The sequence below is a fragment of the Stylophora pistillata genome, chromosome 9, assembly GCF_964205215.1.
Source record: "Stylophora pistillata chromosome 9, jaStyPist1.2, whole genome shotgun sequence".
Taxonomy (NCBI): domain Eukaryota; kingdom Metazoa; phylum Cnidaria; class Anthozoa; order Scleractinia; family Pocilloporidae; genus Stylophora; species Stylophora pistillata.
In genome coordinates, this window is record NC_142527.1 from 3,835,201 (window position 1) to 3,853,568 (window position 18,368).

At 37.9% G+C, this 18,368-nt stretch overlaps 2 protein-coding genes and 1 long non-coding RNA gene across 5 annotated transcripts; 2 read left to right on the forward strand and 1 right to left on the reverse strand.

The window, feature by feature from the left end:
• Window positions 1–1,490: 1,490 nt before the first annotated feature.
• Window positions 1,491–4,669, forward strand: LOC111328635 (thyrotroph embryonic factor). Of its 2 annotated transcripts, none has more exons than XM_088732654.1 (2): window positions 1,491–1,751; window positions 3,139–4,669. In XM_088732654.1, exon 2 carries the CDS (start codon window positions 3,216–3,218, stop codon window positions 3,900–3,902), a length of 687 nt encoding a protein of 228 aa, XP_088588780.1. In that variant the 5' UTR covers window positions 1,491–1,751; window positions 3,139–3,215; the 3' UTR covers window positions 3,903–4,669. The 2 variants fall into 2 exon arrangements, with proteins under 2 accessions (XP_088588780.1, XP_022788849.1); XM_022933114.2 differs by lacking the exon at window positions 1,491–1,751 and adding an exon at window positions 2,709–2,867.
• Window positions 4,670–7,428: 2,759 nt separating this feature from the next.
• Window positions 7,429–14,421, reverse strand: LOC111328620 (grainyhead-like protein 1 homolog). Of its 2 annotated transcripts, XM_088732655.1 has the most exons (4): window positions 13,523–13,663; window positions 11,181–11,211; window positions 9,975–10,049; window positions 7,429–8,634 (listed from the first exon to the last, which is right to left on the reverse strand). In XM_088732655.1, exons 1-4 carry the CDS (start codon window positions 13,532–13,534, stop codon window positions 8,564–8,566), a joined length of 189 nt encoding a protein of 62 aa, XP_088588781.1. In that variant the 5' UTR covers window positions 13,535–13,663; the 3' UTR covers window positions 7,429–8,563. The 2 variants fall into 2 exon arrangements, with proteins under 2 accessions (XP_088588781.1, XP_022788829.1); XM_022933094.2 differs by lacking the exons at window positions 9,975–10,049; window positions 11,181–11,211 and having other exon boundaries at window positions 13,523–14,421.
• A 638-nt stretch (window positions 14,422–15,059) lies between these two features.
• On the forward strand, window positions 15,060–16,450 carry LOC148722840 (uncharacterized). The gene is made up of 2 exons (XR_015991532.1): window positions 15,060–15,175; window positions 15,272–16,450. It is a non-coding gene; the product is annotated as an uncharacterized LOC148722840 (long non-coding RNA).
• Window positions 16,451–18,368: the final 1,918 nt, after the last annotated feature.

Below are 18,368 nucleotides of genomic sequence, written 5' to 3' on the forward strand. Positions count from 1 at the left end.
CAGGTGACCCAAGCTCCAGCTGTGAGATGATATTCTTGCGCATTAATAGTCATGGCGGAAATATAAGAGTTTGTATGGGAATATTTACGACCGCTCTAAGGAATAAATAAATACTTCAAATCCTCAATAAAAAGACCTCAACTTACTTCCACAGCGTATCGCTTGTTATCTCAGTGACCGCTTACTTTGGAGTGAAGAACCCATTTTAGCGAGTTGTCCATTTCGAGGTCTTCAACGTTCATAAGAAAAGCCCAAGGCTGAACACTCCATTTCCGAACCCCCGATCCGAGAAGCAAAAAATCCCAGCGCAAAATGACCGGGCGGCCACAAATCCAACGCAGAGTCCAAGCGCATATACTGTAGTTTCATTTCAATTCACTACAAACTCAATCTTCCCCGTGCAACCGACGCTAAGCTGCAGATTGCTTCAAAAATTTCCAGTTTTAAGGTTTCTAACAGCCCGCATCCACATCAACCTTGACACACCCACAGGTAACCCAGGCTCACTGTTTGTGTTACGTACACATGGTTAAATAGAGAGAACATAGGGGCGAAGTTAAGGTCTGGAAATTTGCTTGAAAATGGAAATAAAAATCAATGAAACTTATCATGTGGCGATTTGTTGTTGTCCTTCATATGTACACGAAGTTTCGGGAAAAATACTCTTCTTCACCTTTCCTTCATGAAGGATAAATACTCTTCTTTACCTTTCTTTCATGAAGGAAAGGTGAAGAAGAGTATTTTTCCCGAAACTTCGTGTACATATTAAGGACAACAACAAATCGCTACATAGGTAAGTTTCATTGATTTTTATTTCCATTTTCAGCAAATTTCCAGACCTAAACTTCGCCCCATTTGTTCTCTCTATTTAACCATGTGTACGTGACACAAACAGTGAGCCTGCATTACCTGTGGGACACACAAACGTTGGAAACAGCTTGGTAACCTCACCTCCTTTTCAAACTGAGCCTCACCGGGGACCACACCATCACTTATTATCAATAAGTTGTTTTAGAACCATGGATCCCCTCAGGTCAAATCGATAAAGAGCCTATTTTCATTCCTCAGAGCGGTCGTAAATATTCCCATACAAACTCTTATAATTCCGCCATGACTGTTATTGCGCAAGGTGATCATCTCACAGCTGAAGCCTGGGCTACCTGTGGTAACCCAAGCCTGCACAAACAATCCTCGTAAATACACAAATATCAAACATTAGTATATACTAAAACAGTGGATAGGGGGCTTTTCAGAATAAAAATAGAATAGAAATAAAACTTTGTTTAATTCCAAACTAGTTGAGATTTTCTTAGATGAGATTACAACCGTTTATACAAATTCTTATATTCCGCCCATTGGGCCATCGAACATAGATGCTTATTTACGGAAGCTCTTTGTGTTAGCTTGGGCTACCTGTAATCAGTTTTGCTCGTGTGCTTTGTGGTTTGGCGTTTTTTCGCGGATTATTGAGGGTGATCACTTTCCCCTTAAATTTCAGAGAGAGATTGCAATGTACTCTGAGAGTTTATCTTGAATTTCCCCCTCTTGCTTGCTCTAATCTCTCTAGGTAACTTCGGCGATATCTCGAGTAAATCGGTCTACAGCCGCTTAAACTGACCCCTTACCACTTTCAGTTTAGCCCGCAAGCAGGGTTCTAGAGTTTGGGTCTCGCCTCACAGTTCCTTTTCCGCGCACAACCACCAGTTTCTTCGTCGACGACCGCTTAGGGAAAAAAGTCTGTGGAAACCGTGGTAAGTGCGACACTTCTTACTCTCGTTTCCTAGTTGCGTGATAACTCCTGGCTAATATTACGTAACTTATCTTTTTAAGTTTCTGAAACAAAAATATATTGCTTTCCACGATTCGAGCAAAGATTTCATTGGAAAAAATCGCAATCAGGCGTTATTTATACGGCTATCTTCAATCTTTTTTTGTTAATCATCTGGTTCGTCTCGACATCCCTCACATATAACAACTTTCTGTGCGTGTCGCATGATTATGTTTTGAAACGTGAACGGTCGCGTGAAAGACGATGGCTGTATGTTGTTATGGCAAACTAAACGTGCACTGAATTGAGTCCTTTACCTTTATTTTTGTAAATAGGTGGATTGTTCTATTATTTTGACTCTCTGTCTGCAGATGTCAGCGAAAGGCATGGCAAGGTCAAAGACTTGATTGGTCCAAAGCTGTACAAAAATGAATGAGTGAAACTTGCTTTAAAATTAACTTCCTGCGTAAACTTGCAGTGCTGCCAAATTTACTATCTTTTTTAAAGATTTTTCTATCCTGCTTGGTCAAGCTCTTCCCGTTTCAATAGCAAGTGGGCATGCGGGGTTCTATTCAAACCCACAAGTATTTCCTAATTTGGATTCACTCTCGAAACGGAACACGTCCTTCAACTTCAAAGTCAAGGAGAGGCGCTGCTAATAAGCTGTTATAATAAAAAAAAATTAGTGACGGTTGTTTAACGAGAAAGTTTTAAAACTAGCCCTTTCCAAGCGAGAAATTACAACACTTTGACCATTTATTTCTCGTTCTGCAACAAAATTTCTTTGCTCGTCCTGTAGAATATGCAGTTATCACACTGCCAGGTTACCTGGCGATGTGTAGAAAGTTATATAACAAGAGCGTCAGTCCTTGCACGTGCATTGGCCGCCATGCTTGTTACATAAGGAAAAATAGCTGCACGTGCCGATATTTTCAACCAATCAGAGTAACATGTGGAAACGACAGCCGTATTTCCTACAGATGTTTTTCAGAAATCGGTGATATATATATGCACTGTCCAACGAGGTAAAAGTATTTGAACTGGGAAAATCTTTAACTCATGATGTCTAGACATTCAAGTCCGGCAGCGCCAAACCAAAGTAAGTCGTGGATAGTTCTCTCGCTCTTAGTCATGTCAAGTTTAGAAAGTACAGCTACGTCACGTTCGTTGCAAGTAAAATGAAATCTTCCTTACGTAATGGTGCCGTTTTTCTTGAACTGTTCGTTCTTCGTGTTCGTCGAAGGTTAATAATTTAAGGCATTACATGATTTTCCTTTAACCTTAATAGCTCTCCCTGGAACGTCATTTTATTTTGTGCACATTGTTACCCAAGGAAACGACTTAGATTCCTGTTACTTATTTGCTTACAGGCGATGATAGTGAGTCGAGTGATTCGGGTGTCGAAACGCTTTCGACGTCAACTAGGAGCAGCTTTCCTTCAGATTATATGGACCTAGATGAATTTCTTTCTGTGCAAACTCAAAACTGTCAGGAGAGTACACCAGCGTCATGTGAGGATGCACAAAGTTTGTCTCTGGTAGCTAGCACTAGTACGAGACTTCCAGCTACCACCGTCACTGGTACTGTAGAGCATGTTTCTCCTGCGGTCACAGAATTCTCGAAAGTAACTGCTAGTGTAAACAATGTATTGTCATCCGTGGACTTATCCAAAATTTCATCACTCCCATTGCAAGTGGACCCATCTGTTTTTCAGTCCCTTCAAGCAAACACCTCTCAACCAGAGGGTACAAACGCGATTGTACAATGGTGCCAAAGTGTAGGAGGTACCAGGCAAGATCACCAAGAGGCAAGTGGCCCCCAGCCTGGAAAAACTCCGGTTCGGCGACGTCGAAATTCAAAATACGTGTACAATCCATTGCCGATCACGAAAAAGGCGGAACGGAAGTTTTACAACCAGTCACAAAAAGACGAAAAATATTGGGAACGTAGAATAAAAAACAATGTGGCTGCGAAAAGATCTAGAGACTTGCGTAGACAGAAAGAAATTGAAGTCACAGAAAAGTTTAAAAATCTCGAGAGGGAGAACGCCCACCTTAAAGAGGAGGTGCGGAGATTGCGAATGAAGGCCGATGAACTCGAAAAGAAACTTGCTTCTTTTCAGGGCTCAGACTAGGCTTAGAGAAGTAGATACCGAGGGAAGGAATGTGAGAAGTATTTGACACTGTTGAGACATCCGTATGGGTGGTGTGTGTCACTGCCTCTCAACGAGCAGTGAAGGCTTCATTGGAAGTCTGAACTTAGCAACTTGTAACTGATGCGAGAATATTTAGGCAATTGAAAGAGTTGCATTCAGAATTTTGCTTAAAGCAGAAAACCAGGGAGGCTTTTGTAGGAATTAGTAAAGTTAGGATCTAGCGACAAATTGCATGGGAACCAAATGCTTTTGATATAATCACAGAATCAGTCTTCACCAACCTCATGATGTAGTTCTTCTTCAACTAATGTCCCGAGTCAAACAAGGACAAATTTTTTTCTTTAGATTCCTAAAACCCACATCTAAACAGTGTTACAGCCTTACTGCATTGTTAAAATTGTTACCAAGAAGGTAGAATTTGTCCTCTGCTACTAGATAATGAAGGGATCAAGAAGTTCAAAATTCCAATGTCATCCCTCTGAACAAAACTGTTTGTTCTTTTAGCAAGCTTCTTCAAAAGCCCCTTGTACATTAAGGAAATTTTACACCACTAACAAAGACCTTTTAGCCTCCAAGACTTGGTGTGATAAGTTGTGTTGAAATAACCTCAACGTTAAGCAGTTATTGTTATTTTTGTTTGTAAATATGTCTGAAACATACCTTTTTAGATTGAGTGTGTAGTAGTACCTCTTAATTTGTGTGAGTTTTAAGAATTAATAAATAATATTTCATCATCTTACTGCAAAGATATATTTAGTCTTGAATTTCTATTATTAGTAAAAGATAACTGGTAAACCAATTGCAGAGATCTTATTAGCACTTTTCATCTAATTCTCTCCATCATGAGACTATTGGGATCAAGTTTCATCTAATTCCATCTGAATTTATCAAGTGACTGTGAGGCTTGAGTCTGATCTGCTAATTTAAGGTATGATTACAGAAGTAGTTTCTCCCAACAAAGTCTTCTAATAAGCAGTCAACAATACAATTAGATATGAGCACTGAGGTTAGACACTACAGCCATATTTAATTTTTTTTTTTTTTCAGAAGAAAATGAACCTGCTAGGTCATTTAACAACTGGCTTAATTCTTTCACTCCTGAAAAACAGCATCTAATTTCCCCTGAAATTTCATCCTTAATCATCACACATCGTCATGTGAGGAAATCAAAACCAATTAAAAATAGTTTGATTGTTAAACAAATTCTCACTATCAGCACTTGAGAAAAATGGATGGAGAACAGGTGGAGAAAATGCACTCTGATCTTCAGGTGAAAAACAGGTGAAATGATGTTGCACCATCTCTTGACTGCCCCCTGTGCAACATCTAAACTGCCCTATTACACTTTCTAAGTTTAAGCAAAGCACACACGATGAAAGTGTGCAAACCAGGTTGCTGATGAGTAATCTTGAAAATAAATTTGGTAAAAATATCAGAGATGAGGGCAGCTCATAATGTTTTGTGAAGTCTTCGGGGATTTCTTGAAAAACAGAACAGTAAATATATAACATACTCTAAAATATGCCCTTCAATTAACCTTAATGACTTACTGATGATTTTTTCATCAGGGAGCAGTATTGATGTTCTGAGAAATCTCTAGGGCTTCCCTGTCACTTGCTATTGATACTAACATCAAGATCCATAGTGATATGCAAAAGAAGGAATTGTGAAAGACTTGAAATATTTATGCCCTTCAGTTTACCTTCAGTGATTTTAGATGATTCCTTCATTGGGGAGCAGATATGGGGCGGTAAGAAATGTCGAGGGCCTCCCTATCACTTGCTATGTATACCGACATCAAGATCCTTTGAAATGTTTTAATATTAAGGATGAACTGGTATCCAATGCTCCTAATTTCTTTTAGAAAATAACTGAGGGGCATCAATTTGGCAAATATTCTTGATGTGCAAGAAGGAATAATTATAGACTAGGAAATATGCCCTTCAGTTCACAGTAGTGATTTTAGATGATTCCTTCATGTTGTAAGAAGTGTCGAAGGCCTCCTTACCTATGACAACATCAAGATCCTCAACAATATGTGAAATATTAGGGATTTGACACCCAATGTTCCTAATTCAAATTATTTCTGAAATAAACCTAAGGGGCATCAACTGCCCAAATATTTAAAATTCGTTGAGTTAAAGTAAGCAGCTCTCTAAATATGGTAAAGCCTCAATAAAAACCTTCAAATGAAAGGGTAACAACCAGGAAACCTTTAACACTGTTGATGCAGATGGAAGTGAAAGCAACCTTGGGATCATGCGATAAAAGTGCTCCTTCCAACCAGTAACAATAAAGAAAGGTTAAGATTGGTCTGCATTACCTTGTGCAACATGCATGTTCTTAACCCTTTAAACCCTAACCACGACCAGTATCTGCTTTCTCCCTACAGTAAGACTTCTGGATTGTTCATTAACATCATGAGAAAGTAGGGAATGATTGCCAATTTGAAAAGCTTTGATTGTTCAATACATTGTCAGCATCTAAGTGAATGTACAGAGAAAATGTATAGGAGTTTAATGGCAAGCGAGTCATATTTCTCTTTCATCTGATTATTTCGTTAGTTTATTTCACCAGTTTATTAACAACTGTTGCCAGGTTCAATATTAACAATCCATTGCCCTTTAAGGAATTAAGCTGCCTTAAACTGAAGCAGACAAGAAATTGAGACTGTTTTGTCTGCCTTGACACTTTAAGATCAGAGAAAATTACAACTTTCACTTTTTGCTTGTCAGTAATTAGTTACTTAACCAAAGTTATTATAGCCAGCAGGCAAGTTGACAATTTTTAGTTCTTAATTACAATTATAAGAAGAAAACTAAGTAGCTTAATTGGAGGAAAGGAAAAGAAATTGTGAACTTTGTAAAAACACTTAGAAGAGAGTATGCTAAAATATGCTGAAAAAGCCATTGTTAAGCAAAACATAATCCCAAGCAAATTTAAAGTGATTTAGTTGCACACCTTCGGCTCTTTTACCTACTTGTTTTAGGCCTGTTCCCCGGGAAAGTTCAATTTCCATGTTAGATATGTCAAGCTGGCACAAAAAACTGATGGTTTATGGGCTGGCAACACCCAGCACTTTAATGTTAAATTATAAGTGATCCTGTCAGCTGTAAATGGAATAATAGCATAAAAAGCCGTGCTTTGCTAAATTTAACACTGAGGATACTGGTTGGCATTTAATAGTTGTTTGGGTTATACTGATTCTCAGCTTCAAAGCATAAGAGTGAAAAAACCCTGCATTTCCTATTTGCTCTAGTTTTGCATGTTTTAATAATTAAGTTAGCTTTGATCAATGAAATACTTGCATCCTAAAGTTAGCTTTAATTTTTTCTTAAACAATAAAAGACATTTTAACCCCTTGAGAAAGGTCAGATACTGCTGTAACAAAGAAATATTTCCCTGACATGCTTCAAACATGAAAGCAAAGTTTACACAGCACTGAATCATAAAATTTGACAGCTTTGTTATAAAATAATAATACAAAAAGAGAAGAAACAGAAAATCAAACAAAAACTTTGTCTGGAGGCAATGTTTCTCTTTCAAAATGGTTCTACAAGAATTAAAATACAAAATTATTTTTTCTTTAAAAAGAAACATCACAAACTATCCAAAGAGAATAATATTGCTTGCACATAAATTATTACACTGTGACTGAAATAATACTCTTTTGTTGGAGTAACGCTTAACTTTGGTTGATTTTTTTCCCATGAAATAAATTACAAAACAACTCTCTCCCAGTGATATATCATATCTTAGTACAAATATACAATCTTATCCAGAGAACGTCCTGGAGATATTTTACTACAAATAAAAATTACAAATCTTGTGATATGGGCACTTCCTGTGCCACAAACATTACTCCCTGCTAGGAGAGTACATCAAATTTAGCCCATCAACTACAAAGATGAGAACCATAACTCTCCATTAAAACTTCCATATATTTTCTTGTAACTCAAGAGGACAAAATTGTTTTGGGAAGTCAAAATGACAGCCTCTAGTGGCTCATTTGGTGTCTATTTTCATCAACTCACTGTGGACGAATCTACTGATAATGCATGGGGAAGTTACACAGTTCTACTGACAGTTAAAGGGACAACCATTTAAAAACGACCAAAAGTGATCAACTGGTAACTTCTCCCTATAACATCTACACATTACCCAACAAAGAGGTAATGAGAATACCCAAACTAGAAGATTGAAGTTGTTGTCTTGGTCAACACCAAATTCTCATAACTAATTTAAAAGGAAATGTGTTGCAGCTTGAGGGGAGAATTAACGATCAGATCTTGGAAGTCAAAGGGTTAACTCATGCTAAATACATATGCAAAGTTGCATGACTGACAATTCCTCATAGTAATACAATACTCTTGAAAAGAAAAACCTCCTAAACACTGAGTGACAAAAAAATGCCACTCTTACATCTTACAGTCAACTGTCATTGCAAAGAAACAGATATTGCATTCTCCTTGTAGACATAACTAGCAGAGAATTTCCATAAAATATGCACAGTCAATACAACTTGTAAATTATGTCCTCCAACTTGGCAAAGTAGAAAAGCAAGCCATTAACCTCTGACACCATTTGTCAGCTCGATGTCTCCAAAACTATGCTACAAACTCCCATTTTGTCATTGTAGTCTAGGGATATGATAAAATCATCCTCGTCGACAAAGGCCTCCACAGCTTTATCGTCAATTTCTGATGCTGTCCTAAATGATAATAAAAACAAAGCCAAGGGTTTAGAAAAATGTTTCTTACACATGTAACATGATACTGTTGAAGGAATATATCAGTACAAAACAAACATGTAACATCATATCTGTGCATGGAAGACTGAATGTCAAAATTTACAATTTCACCCTGGAAAATTTTGCTGCTTTGATTTTTATCACATTGTTTTAAAGCGAACTGATTGGTTTCAAATAAATTTCACACTTATTGGCATATTTGTATTTGCTTGGCCAGATTGAGGGCAAAGTGTATGGCAAATAAGAAAAAAAAAGCTGTGTTAGACAATCAGTCTTCCATGCACTGTTATCTCCCACTATATCTGAACACAAGAGCAAGAAACTAACGTAAATACATTGCTGGTAATCCAAACTAGCAAGTAAAATAAACTGTAGTTTACAACCTCACCACTTGACACGTCAAGAGAAGCAGAGTCAAGAAAATTCATTTTAAACCAAGCCAACAAAACAAACTGTGGCTGGCTAACCAAAATGACAGGAGGTAGGATCATAGATGACTTGAAAATAGGCTTTTTGTCACTTGCTCTTGAATTCAAATGCAGTTTGATTAAAACCCATACAAAACAATACAAAACATCAAGCTTCCCAACTCTCCATCACACTGACCACACACTGTCACTCACACACATAGCCACTTAGGTTCTGACAAGAACCATTCCTGAGACAGATACCGTTACAAAAATTTAAACAAAAGGACTTCTGCTCAATAAGATGATCTTTTTTCTTTTGTCAAAAGTCCGAGGCTACATTTCATTAAGAAATCCAAACAGGCTAATCAAAGCAGGCAAACAAAAGTGGGCACAATTCAGTCCTTTACGAGTCAATTCCAAGCTTTTGTAACAGTATCTAGCTCAAGGCATATGAAGCATTGCAAACTATGAACCCTTATAGCACTGAGATCTGAGACAAAGTGCAATTAAGTGGATTTGAACATTATATTCCTGTAAGCTTCTGACTACCAAGCTGAGAAAGGGAAAAATTTGAGATAAAAATCATGAAAATTCTTTTGAATTTCTGAAGGCCAATTACAGATTTCAGCTGGCTTCAATATTTCTTCTGGAAAGATAAATCTGAAAATGTCTATGAATATGCTTGGTTTTGTCACTGAAACTGAATATAATGTATAAACTCCACTCACTATAGTTAGCAGACGAATAACAATGTATGTTCTATGAGGCTACTCATGACCACCAATTATATAAAAAAAAATCGGATTTCTGCGAGATTGATCTGAAATTTTCACAATAAACTGCTTTGGAATGGGTAATTTTCTTTTAAAATTTCTTTAAATGTTATGCTACCCTGCAACTTTGAAGGTGTGCAAAACTCCATCTGCAGACGTCCAGGAGGCCCTACCAACTGTGCCAACTCAGTTGCTGCAAAATTCAAACAACAAACTAACGTACAAAACCTTTTTCACATTCACCATGCAATTTCGCAGTAAAACAAGATCCTAAATTGCCGTCACTTTGTCTAATTTCTTCTAGTATTCTCAGTAATTAATTAAGGAAAACAAAGTTGTTAACAGTTTCATAAACAAAACAAGACTCCTATCAATGAATTTGGAGCAAGGAAATAAATTTCCTGATTTGAAAATATCTTCTCAAAAATGATCTGCCTGCTTGGATTGACGGTTTCAAACTTGAGAACCGAGCAAAATCACTAAATTGCAAAAACTATTTTTCAATCACTTTATTGTGGCTGGGGCCACACTCTAGAATAGTCTAGCAGACAAACCCACATTACCACACTGTGCCACCTACATCATCAGACATCCTTTACTGTGTGAGATAAGACAATTTTATCTTTAAAAAAAAAAAGCTAAATAAAAATTTACTCTGCCAGTAAAAACTAAAACTCCAGAACCCTGTTTACCTTGAAGTCTGCATTCACTTTCGTCAAAATTTACTATTCACAAAACTTAGTAACTAAGACCTCCTCCATCTTTACATTAATTTCCTTTTCCCTTCGTGTTCCTTTTCACAGCATTAACTTTGATAGCTCTATGGTTTTAAGATGAAACATTGATGATTTTAAATCTTTTGTATGAAAGTATCTCTTTCTACAGCAGTTCTGTTATTTTTTAAATTAATCATCAGTTCAATCAACTCCTACATATAACAAGTGAAGTTAGGGATAGAAATAATTTTGTTTTCTTTTTTTTTAAAGCCAAAGTCTTGCATTTTAATTTACTAATTATACCCTAAAAATGTTGTTAACCCTGGTTAGTTTTAAACTAAACAGTAGCTGTATGGGAAATAAGGCCTGGCCCTACAGAACCACCTCAATTCTGCTTACATCTGTTTAGGATGGCTAATATGTTTATGTTCTACGCTCAACAGCAACAGGAATGTTTGTGAGCCACAGCTTGGAATTCTGCCAAGGCAAGTGTGACCCCAGCCAAAATACTATCAATAGAAATTTATCCTCAAGCTTTTTGACTAGATTACACCATGCTTAATGCAGTGAAGGAACATAAATCAAAGCTAACAAACTGTGTACTGTACCAGTCTGCCCTGCACTGGTGATGAACATTAGCTAGAATCAAAACAGCAACAATCAAAAGGATTATATACCCAGATTATAGTATACCCCTAAGGGTGGATAAATCATGCAGGTCAATATCCCAATTATCCTATGACCTGCAAGACTGCAACCTGATAAATTTAAGAAAGGTGGACATGAAATAAAACAGATCATCTTAAATGAATTTGCTCTGTTTAACACTAATGAAATTCATGTCAAAGCTACTTTGTGCAAAGATACTTGTTTATGGGACATAATTCAGTCTACGAGGTGGTGGGGTTGCATCGCAGTCATAAAATAAATGGCAGGATACTGAAATGTAAATATATTTACTGATTCCAACTCCCCTATACCCTCAGCAGTAAAAAAAAACACATGCTAAAAATGCAATACAGTGACAAACAAACTTCACACAGTATATTAACACATTCAGGCATCAACATTAATTTCATTACACTCAAGGTTTAGCACTGTTAAGTCAATTAATCACAAATATGCACACAAACAGCCCCAAATGACTCCATTAATCTCATTTAATCCAGATCTTATTCACAAAATGGCACAAACAAAACAAAAATCAAATAAGCCATGAAAAACCTTCCCGAGATTTTACAGAAAAGCGTAATCCTTCAAATGATTTGCAGAAACAAACCCATCTTTTTTCTTCTTTTTCTCTTTTTTATTTCCAAGTAGCTGTATCATATGAGCCTTTCTGTGAATAGCACTGGGTAAATTTTTTTCTCTACAATTGTACCAAAATGATACCTTTCTACTGCATGAATCAAAAACAATTTACCAGGGAAAACTGACATCTCTCAAATTACGCTGAGGCAAATAATAAGATTTCGACATGTCGAAAACAGTGTTGTTGTCAGAGTAGGAAAGATATCACTTTGGCATTTTCCAATCTTACATTTTATTTCTACAATTGTAATAAAAGGCAGGAAGCAATGAAAGGGTTCTTTGGAAACTATTGCAAAATTGGCCCAAACCTGTCTAGACAAGGCCAAAATGTTCCAAATCCTACCCTATGCGAATAATGAAGAAGTATAATTTTAAGAACTTTCAAAAATGTAATTACTGCATTCCAAAATGTGCAAGACCCTAGGGTGCCTGATTTTAAGAACAACAAAACAGGAGACCAAACTACTGACAATTCAAAGAATAAACTCAAAAAGTTGGTTGTTAAAATCAAATCTAAAAGTTTGATTGTTAAAATTCCTAGACCTAGTAACCTGAACATGTGATGAAAACTTAAGAGACAATAATTTGGAAATTGTTGTAAATAGCTGGCCTTCAATCAGAAAATAACAACAAAAACACTACAAAATACACAGAGTCAAATGAACTTTGCCCTCTAGAAAGAAAAACATTCCAAAAAAAACCAGTCGAGATCTCGTTCTGTCAGTTATTGGTAATGAAACTAAAACATCAGTAAAAAAAACCCTGCCCTACCACGATTTCACTTCCTTGACATAAATTCTCGATAATTCATTATGATACATGAAAGCTTTTTCATGAAATGCTTTACGATTAAACTTTGACAACACAGCCATAAGCGAATATAATTGCATGACAAAGGTAATAAGTTTTGGGAATCATTCCTTTCAACTGGATCAACACGAAAAAGAGCTTTGACGAGGCAATGCTATAACAAACAAGATTTAATTCTTTGAAACCAAGAGCTTTGACAAAAAAACCGTTAAATTGGAATTTGAAAGAAATATTCATCGATCGAAGAAATGAATGGGGGTGTAAATAAAACTGGTTACAAACTGGAATAACAAGTTACCACGTGCCAAGAATCACAAACTATGAGCTAACCGGCGAACGTGACTGAAGTGAAGATACGACATGAAATCATGACAGCTAGCACGCGAAAAAAGCTACCCAAACGCCTTGAACATCGAAAGGGAGGGATGAGTACTAATGCTTTAGTTTTCGAATAAATTCAAAACTCTTGAAGCATGCAATATAGATCAAAGTCAAATCTATTGTTTCGCATAACTCGCAGAGACTAGAATGGAGAAAATGTAAATGTTTTACGTCTCAATAGTTCACCTTGCAGAACAGAGCTAAAGAGTAAGCAAAATGACTTCTAACGGTAACTAAACATGATCAGCTGTTTGAAGCAAAAATTAGCGTTAGCTCATGAGGGCAAAATATCGTAAACTCGTGCAAATACGATCATCTAGCATGCGAAAGAGTACTAAAAGTAAACAACTTTGGTACTCCCCTTCGTATACACTTCCTGCCTTTCATTTTCGATTTAAGACTTAGATCGTGAAATCTCTACTCACTAACGCAATTAAACTCAACTTACCCTTCTTTGCATCGAAGAGCAAAACTCGTGATTGAATCTGACGGAGTGCCGTATTTCTCAGACAACGCCAGTTTCAGGCTCTCGACTGTTACTTCTTCCAGCATTATTGCATTGTAAGCTTTTTCGCTCTCTCTCCTCACATATATCGTTAAAGCAGGCGGTGGCCGCCGCACGACACGTTTAATCCTCGGAGCTAGTTCGAGATCATCTAGTGCGTCCGCAGTTTTAGAAAACGCTTCGTGAGCAGTTCTCTTCCTTGCCTTCTCCCGTAAATTATCAAACAACGGAGTAGAGTACTTTTCTAGGTCAAATTGAGAGGGAAAGCGGGCCTGCATAATCTTGACAACCATATCCATACACTGAGGACCCTGTACAGTCCAATTCAAACTCAGCCAAACTCCTCAAATCGATTTTCCAACTCCCAGAAAGGGAAATAAGCGAAAGCAACGGCGCGTCGAGCTACGGTTTAACGCGACTATCCCGGAACTGACAACTCTCGAGATGAAACAAGACTTTCTCCGATAAAATATCCTTCCACAGCCTCTTGAAGCTCCCGAAGGTTTCACACTTAAACAATGTTCTCACAAGAAAACGAGTTGTTTCGAAATATATTTGAATCTACATCTTTAGAAACGATAAACAAGTTATAACAGCACACGCTGCTGGCTCGCTTGATAGTGATAGTCTCATCGGCTTCAGAGTGCCAACCTGGTTTAACAGGAGTTACAATCCCCTACCAGTAGGGGCTAGGGATATTCTTATTTCTTGCGTTAAGAAGAAGAAATGGCCATGAAAATGTTCCAGTTCGCAGTCAGAAAATCAGAATAGATATAGTCTTATCTTTTTAAAAATAAATTGCCAATACTACGGGAGACTTTGACAGTGAGTGTAATTTTTTATTGTGGATCATCGTCCCCACTCCAGTGATTCTTCTCTTGGTCAAGCTCCGACATTACCATACGCGTCATGGGATAAGTAGTGTCCAGTTCCTCGTGCGTAACGGCTAAACCAATCACAAGCAAAGACGTGCATGTGATTTCACGTGCAGTAGTTTCACGGCAAGGGAAGCAAAAAAAATCTAGTTTCCTCCATTAGCATCTCCTAGACAAACTTGTTTTCACACCTCGAGGGCCGAGGTGCGGTTAAAGTTCTATAATTTACCAAAATTGTGGTTTGAAGTTTTTCCTTCGGATTTCCCAACGCTCATAATCCTGACCACAAATTTCGCGCGTGAAAAGCAGATCTAGTTTAATTTTACTTTATCGAAGTTGAATTTTTCAGTCTACATGTTTTAGGCGATGGCGAACAAACCTGGTGAGACAAGCATCTGTCAAACGATTTTTTTGATCCTTAATTCCATTAAAAAGTAGTGTCTGCATTGCGGATTTAGAGACCGTGATTCGGTTTTGGTATTTTGTGTTTAGAGCATGCAATCTAAAGATGGGCCACACCACAACTTTCTCCATCAAAATTAACAACCCACACAAAAAAAACCGTCTCTCCGGGGGTTTACATTTATGATTAAACAGAGAAAACCGCACTGATAGATCTGATATTTGGGAGAGCTCCGATACTTAAAAATTTGCATTACTGGGCGAGAAATCACATTTACCAGACCACTTTGAAACTATACGAGGCAAGCGTGACAAAACGGTAAAGATTATTACCTGAGGTCATTCCCTAAAGATCTTTCCGCATCGGTTAGCCCAATTTCAAGTTGGATTTCGCAATTCTTTTTTTCCTTCGTAGGAACGGCCAGGGAGGTCGCTTTGGCAACTTTACCTGGCAGGAGCACCGCTCTTCACCTAGATTATTCCGATGAAATAGTGCACACACGAAAAAAGTTCGGTTTGGTGAGTCCGAACACGAAAGAATACACATGAACTAATATTCCGCGAGCCAATTACGTAACTGGCTGCATGATTCAATTTCACAACGATTAGGAATAGTTTCCGTCGTGAAAATTTAATACTCAAAGATGTTGACTATCTATAATAATATTTCCCAAAGCTAAATTTCTCTTGTAGAACGCGTTTTCTGGCCTCCAGATCTCGTTTACGCCTTTCTTGTGCCTGGTTCCAACCGGCAGACCGGGTTGATTCTGGTTTTCGTCGCCCTAAACGTGCTCAGCTAGCTTGGGTATTAGCAGAAAAAGAGAGTTCGACTTTATGGTTAAACCCAAGTGATATTCAACCAAACTGTGCACTATTGTGCAAAGTAAGTTTGATGTGGATCGTAATGCGAAAACGGCACAACATCATTTTCAAAGCTGTAAATGGGCCGTCCAATCACGCTATACCTTGACTCCCTGAATTATTTACTTCTTCTTTTTTCAGACCTGATTTCCTTTGTGTTTTTCTTTTCATTGCGTTTCAAGTATCAAAATGTTACGTAAAGTTGGACAGTTTCTGTGAGAAAGAATCACACCACCAATATTTCATGCACCACTGCCCCTGTATGGTCTTATATTACATCACTCTCGAGGGGTTACGTGTTTGAAAAGGAAAAACGTGATTTTTAACACTCGTCCCACGCGCAACGCGAGTGGCTGATTTCACGAAAAGGAAACTCGTGTTGAGCGTGCTTCTGACGAAACCACAACAGAAAATTGAAACGAGACAAAGAGCTGCTTACAAGACCTCAAAATGAAAACAACGAAACCAAACTCTCTTAAGCATGAGAAACCGCAAATGCCAAAACACATCGGAAAGTCATCGGCACTATTTTCTAGAAGAATCACACAGCATAGAAAAGCAAACTTAATGAAATTCTCTACCACTCATTATAACATGAACATAGTGCACATCGTCGGATTGGTCAATTCAGTTTCCAAGCGGATGCTTTTTCAGGTTACGGAACCCGCATTTAATTAGTTATGTCATAAAAGCATGTCATATGTCATATTAAACTTTCCTCGTGTCCTCTCAACATCTCGCGTGGCTTTATTACGTTATAGCCCGAAAAAAAACGTGGTCGAGACAAAATCAATATTTGCTCGAAAAGCTGAGGAGGAGATTGTCAGCGGTCATGATAAAAAGTTATCGAAAAAGAAGAAGAGAAGAGTGCACTTCTGTCGATCATGAACACTATTAAACTGTACCTTTGCGCCCTAACATTAGAATGCGTATTCTCCAAACCGTTCTTTATACATTTCCTAAGGTGACGACAAGAAGAATTTCTTTACCCATCAAGAGATTTTTTTAGTTGGTGATCAATGCTTTTATTCTCGTGACCGTAATGTTTGATTCAGGGGTAGTACAAGTAGGGAGAAATTAGATGCTAATCACTCATGGGTGTCAAAGGGTTCATAAGAGGAGGAGAGGAATGAAAACACAGAGAAAGAATACATATCGGGCTTTCCTCTCCCGCCATCTTTCCCCCATGTACTCTTTCCCAGCTCCCACTCGAACTGGTTCGAATTCACCGGTACCGGTGAACGCTGGCTAACCATGATATCTGAGATGTTTCTAAGGTTGATTTTTCTTAACGAATCGTTTGCCATAAAATAGCTAGGAAGCTGGGTGAAAAGTAATTCATAGAGGAAAGCCACAAAACAACAACAAATCACAGCTACGGATTTTAAGTGGGTCGCTAACAAACTGAGAGGAATCGTAATTAAGCAAACCAAGTTATTTTTCTAAGGCCCGGTTCTTTTTTCAAATGTTTTTGCTAAAACTCTAAAACACAAATAGTTACCCAATCATTACTGTTTTTTGTCTGTTTATTTTTCTTTCGCGAAATAGTTGTCTAGCGAGTTCCAATGGCTTAGTCGTTGGTGCTCGGCACTCCCTTGAAAGGTCCGGGTTAGTGGAGAGGTCTGGATACGAGCCTTGGTCGGTTACTTTACTGCAACACACCTTCAGCCTGATCTCTACTCCTTTACTTGTGGTTCTCTCCTTCGCCAAGGGCTCAGGGCTGGAATAACCCCCGACTATTTTTCTGAACTATTTTGAGCCCGTTGGTTCAAAGCTGTGCTTAGGTTAAGCAAAGTATCGAAAAGACCTGAGGTTCAAGCGCTGCATCACTTCTGACTAACCCTAGCCGGACCGACCATTACTTTTCTGGAGGGGGGTATACGTATGAGAAATTTTCTTCTGCAAACATTTTTTTATTAAACATATACGTCTCCGCAAAACATTTATTTCCAACATCATCTTCGTGTAAACAATTTTTGTCATCTTTTTTTTTCAGTGTTCTTTTTATTTGTGCTAATATTTTCATTGCCTTATTGGACTATTTTAAGAAGAACGTAATCAATATGTTGACAAGTAAGGGTGAGATTTAATTGCCGCAATGGATTCCCATTTTTTCAAGAAATATTCAACTATTGTTAGATTTGTTATTTGCTTAATACAGAGTGACCACTTTTTGGTGCCCAAATTGTGTTAAAAGCAAAACGGCCGACTTACGCAGATTGTTTCAGCTCCATTACATTCCACCGTTAAGTGTTGCGCAAGCGATAGGAAAAGTTCGCGATAGACATGGAAGGCAAGTCTCCCTTGTTTTCCCTATTTCAAACCTTCGTCTTACGCTAGTCTACCCTTTAGATTGTCTCCTCTGATTAAATTCGCGGAACATGCATGCGTAAGTAGTGAAAGCTTGGTTTACCCAGGCTCCTTACATATACCAAGATCCGCACTGTCTTCGCATTACGCAGTTTCACTAGCGTCCATGTCCGTGCAACGTCTTAGATCTGACGTCTCTAACAGTAAGCTTAATTAGCCATTGGCGACCATAACACAAGACGATCAACAGTAGGTGTTCACGATCAAGACGTTTAAAGTGTGAATTTTAAGTTTCTTTATGGTGCTTGGAATCCTATATTCCTACTCTTTCGCTCGCAAAC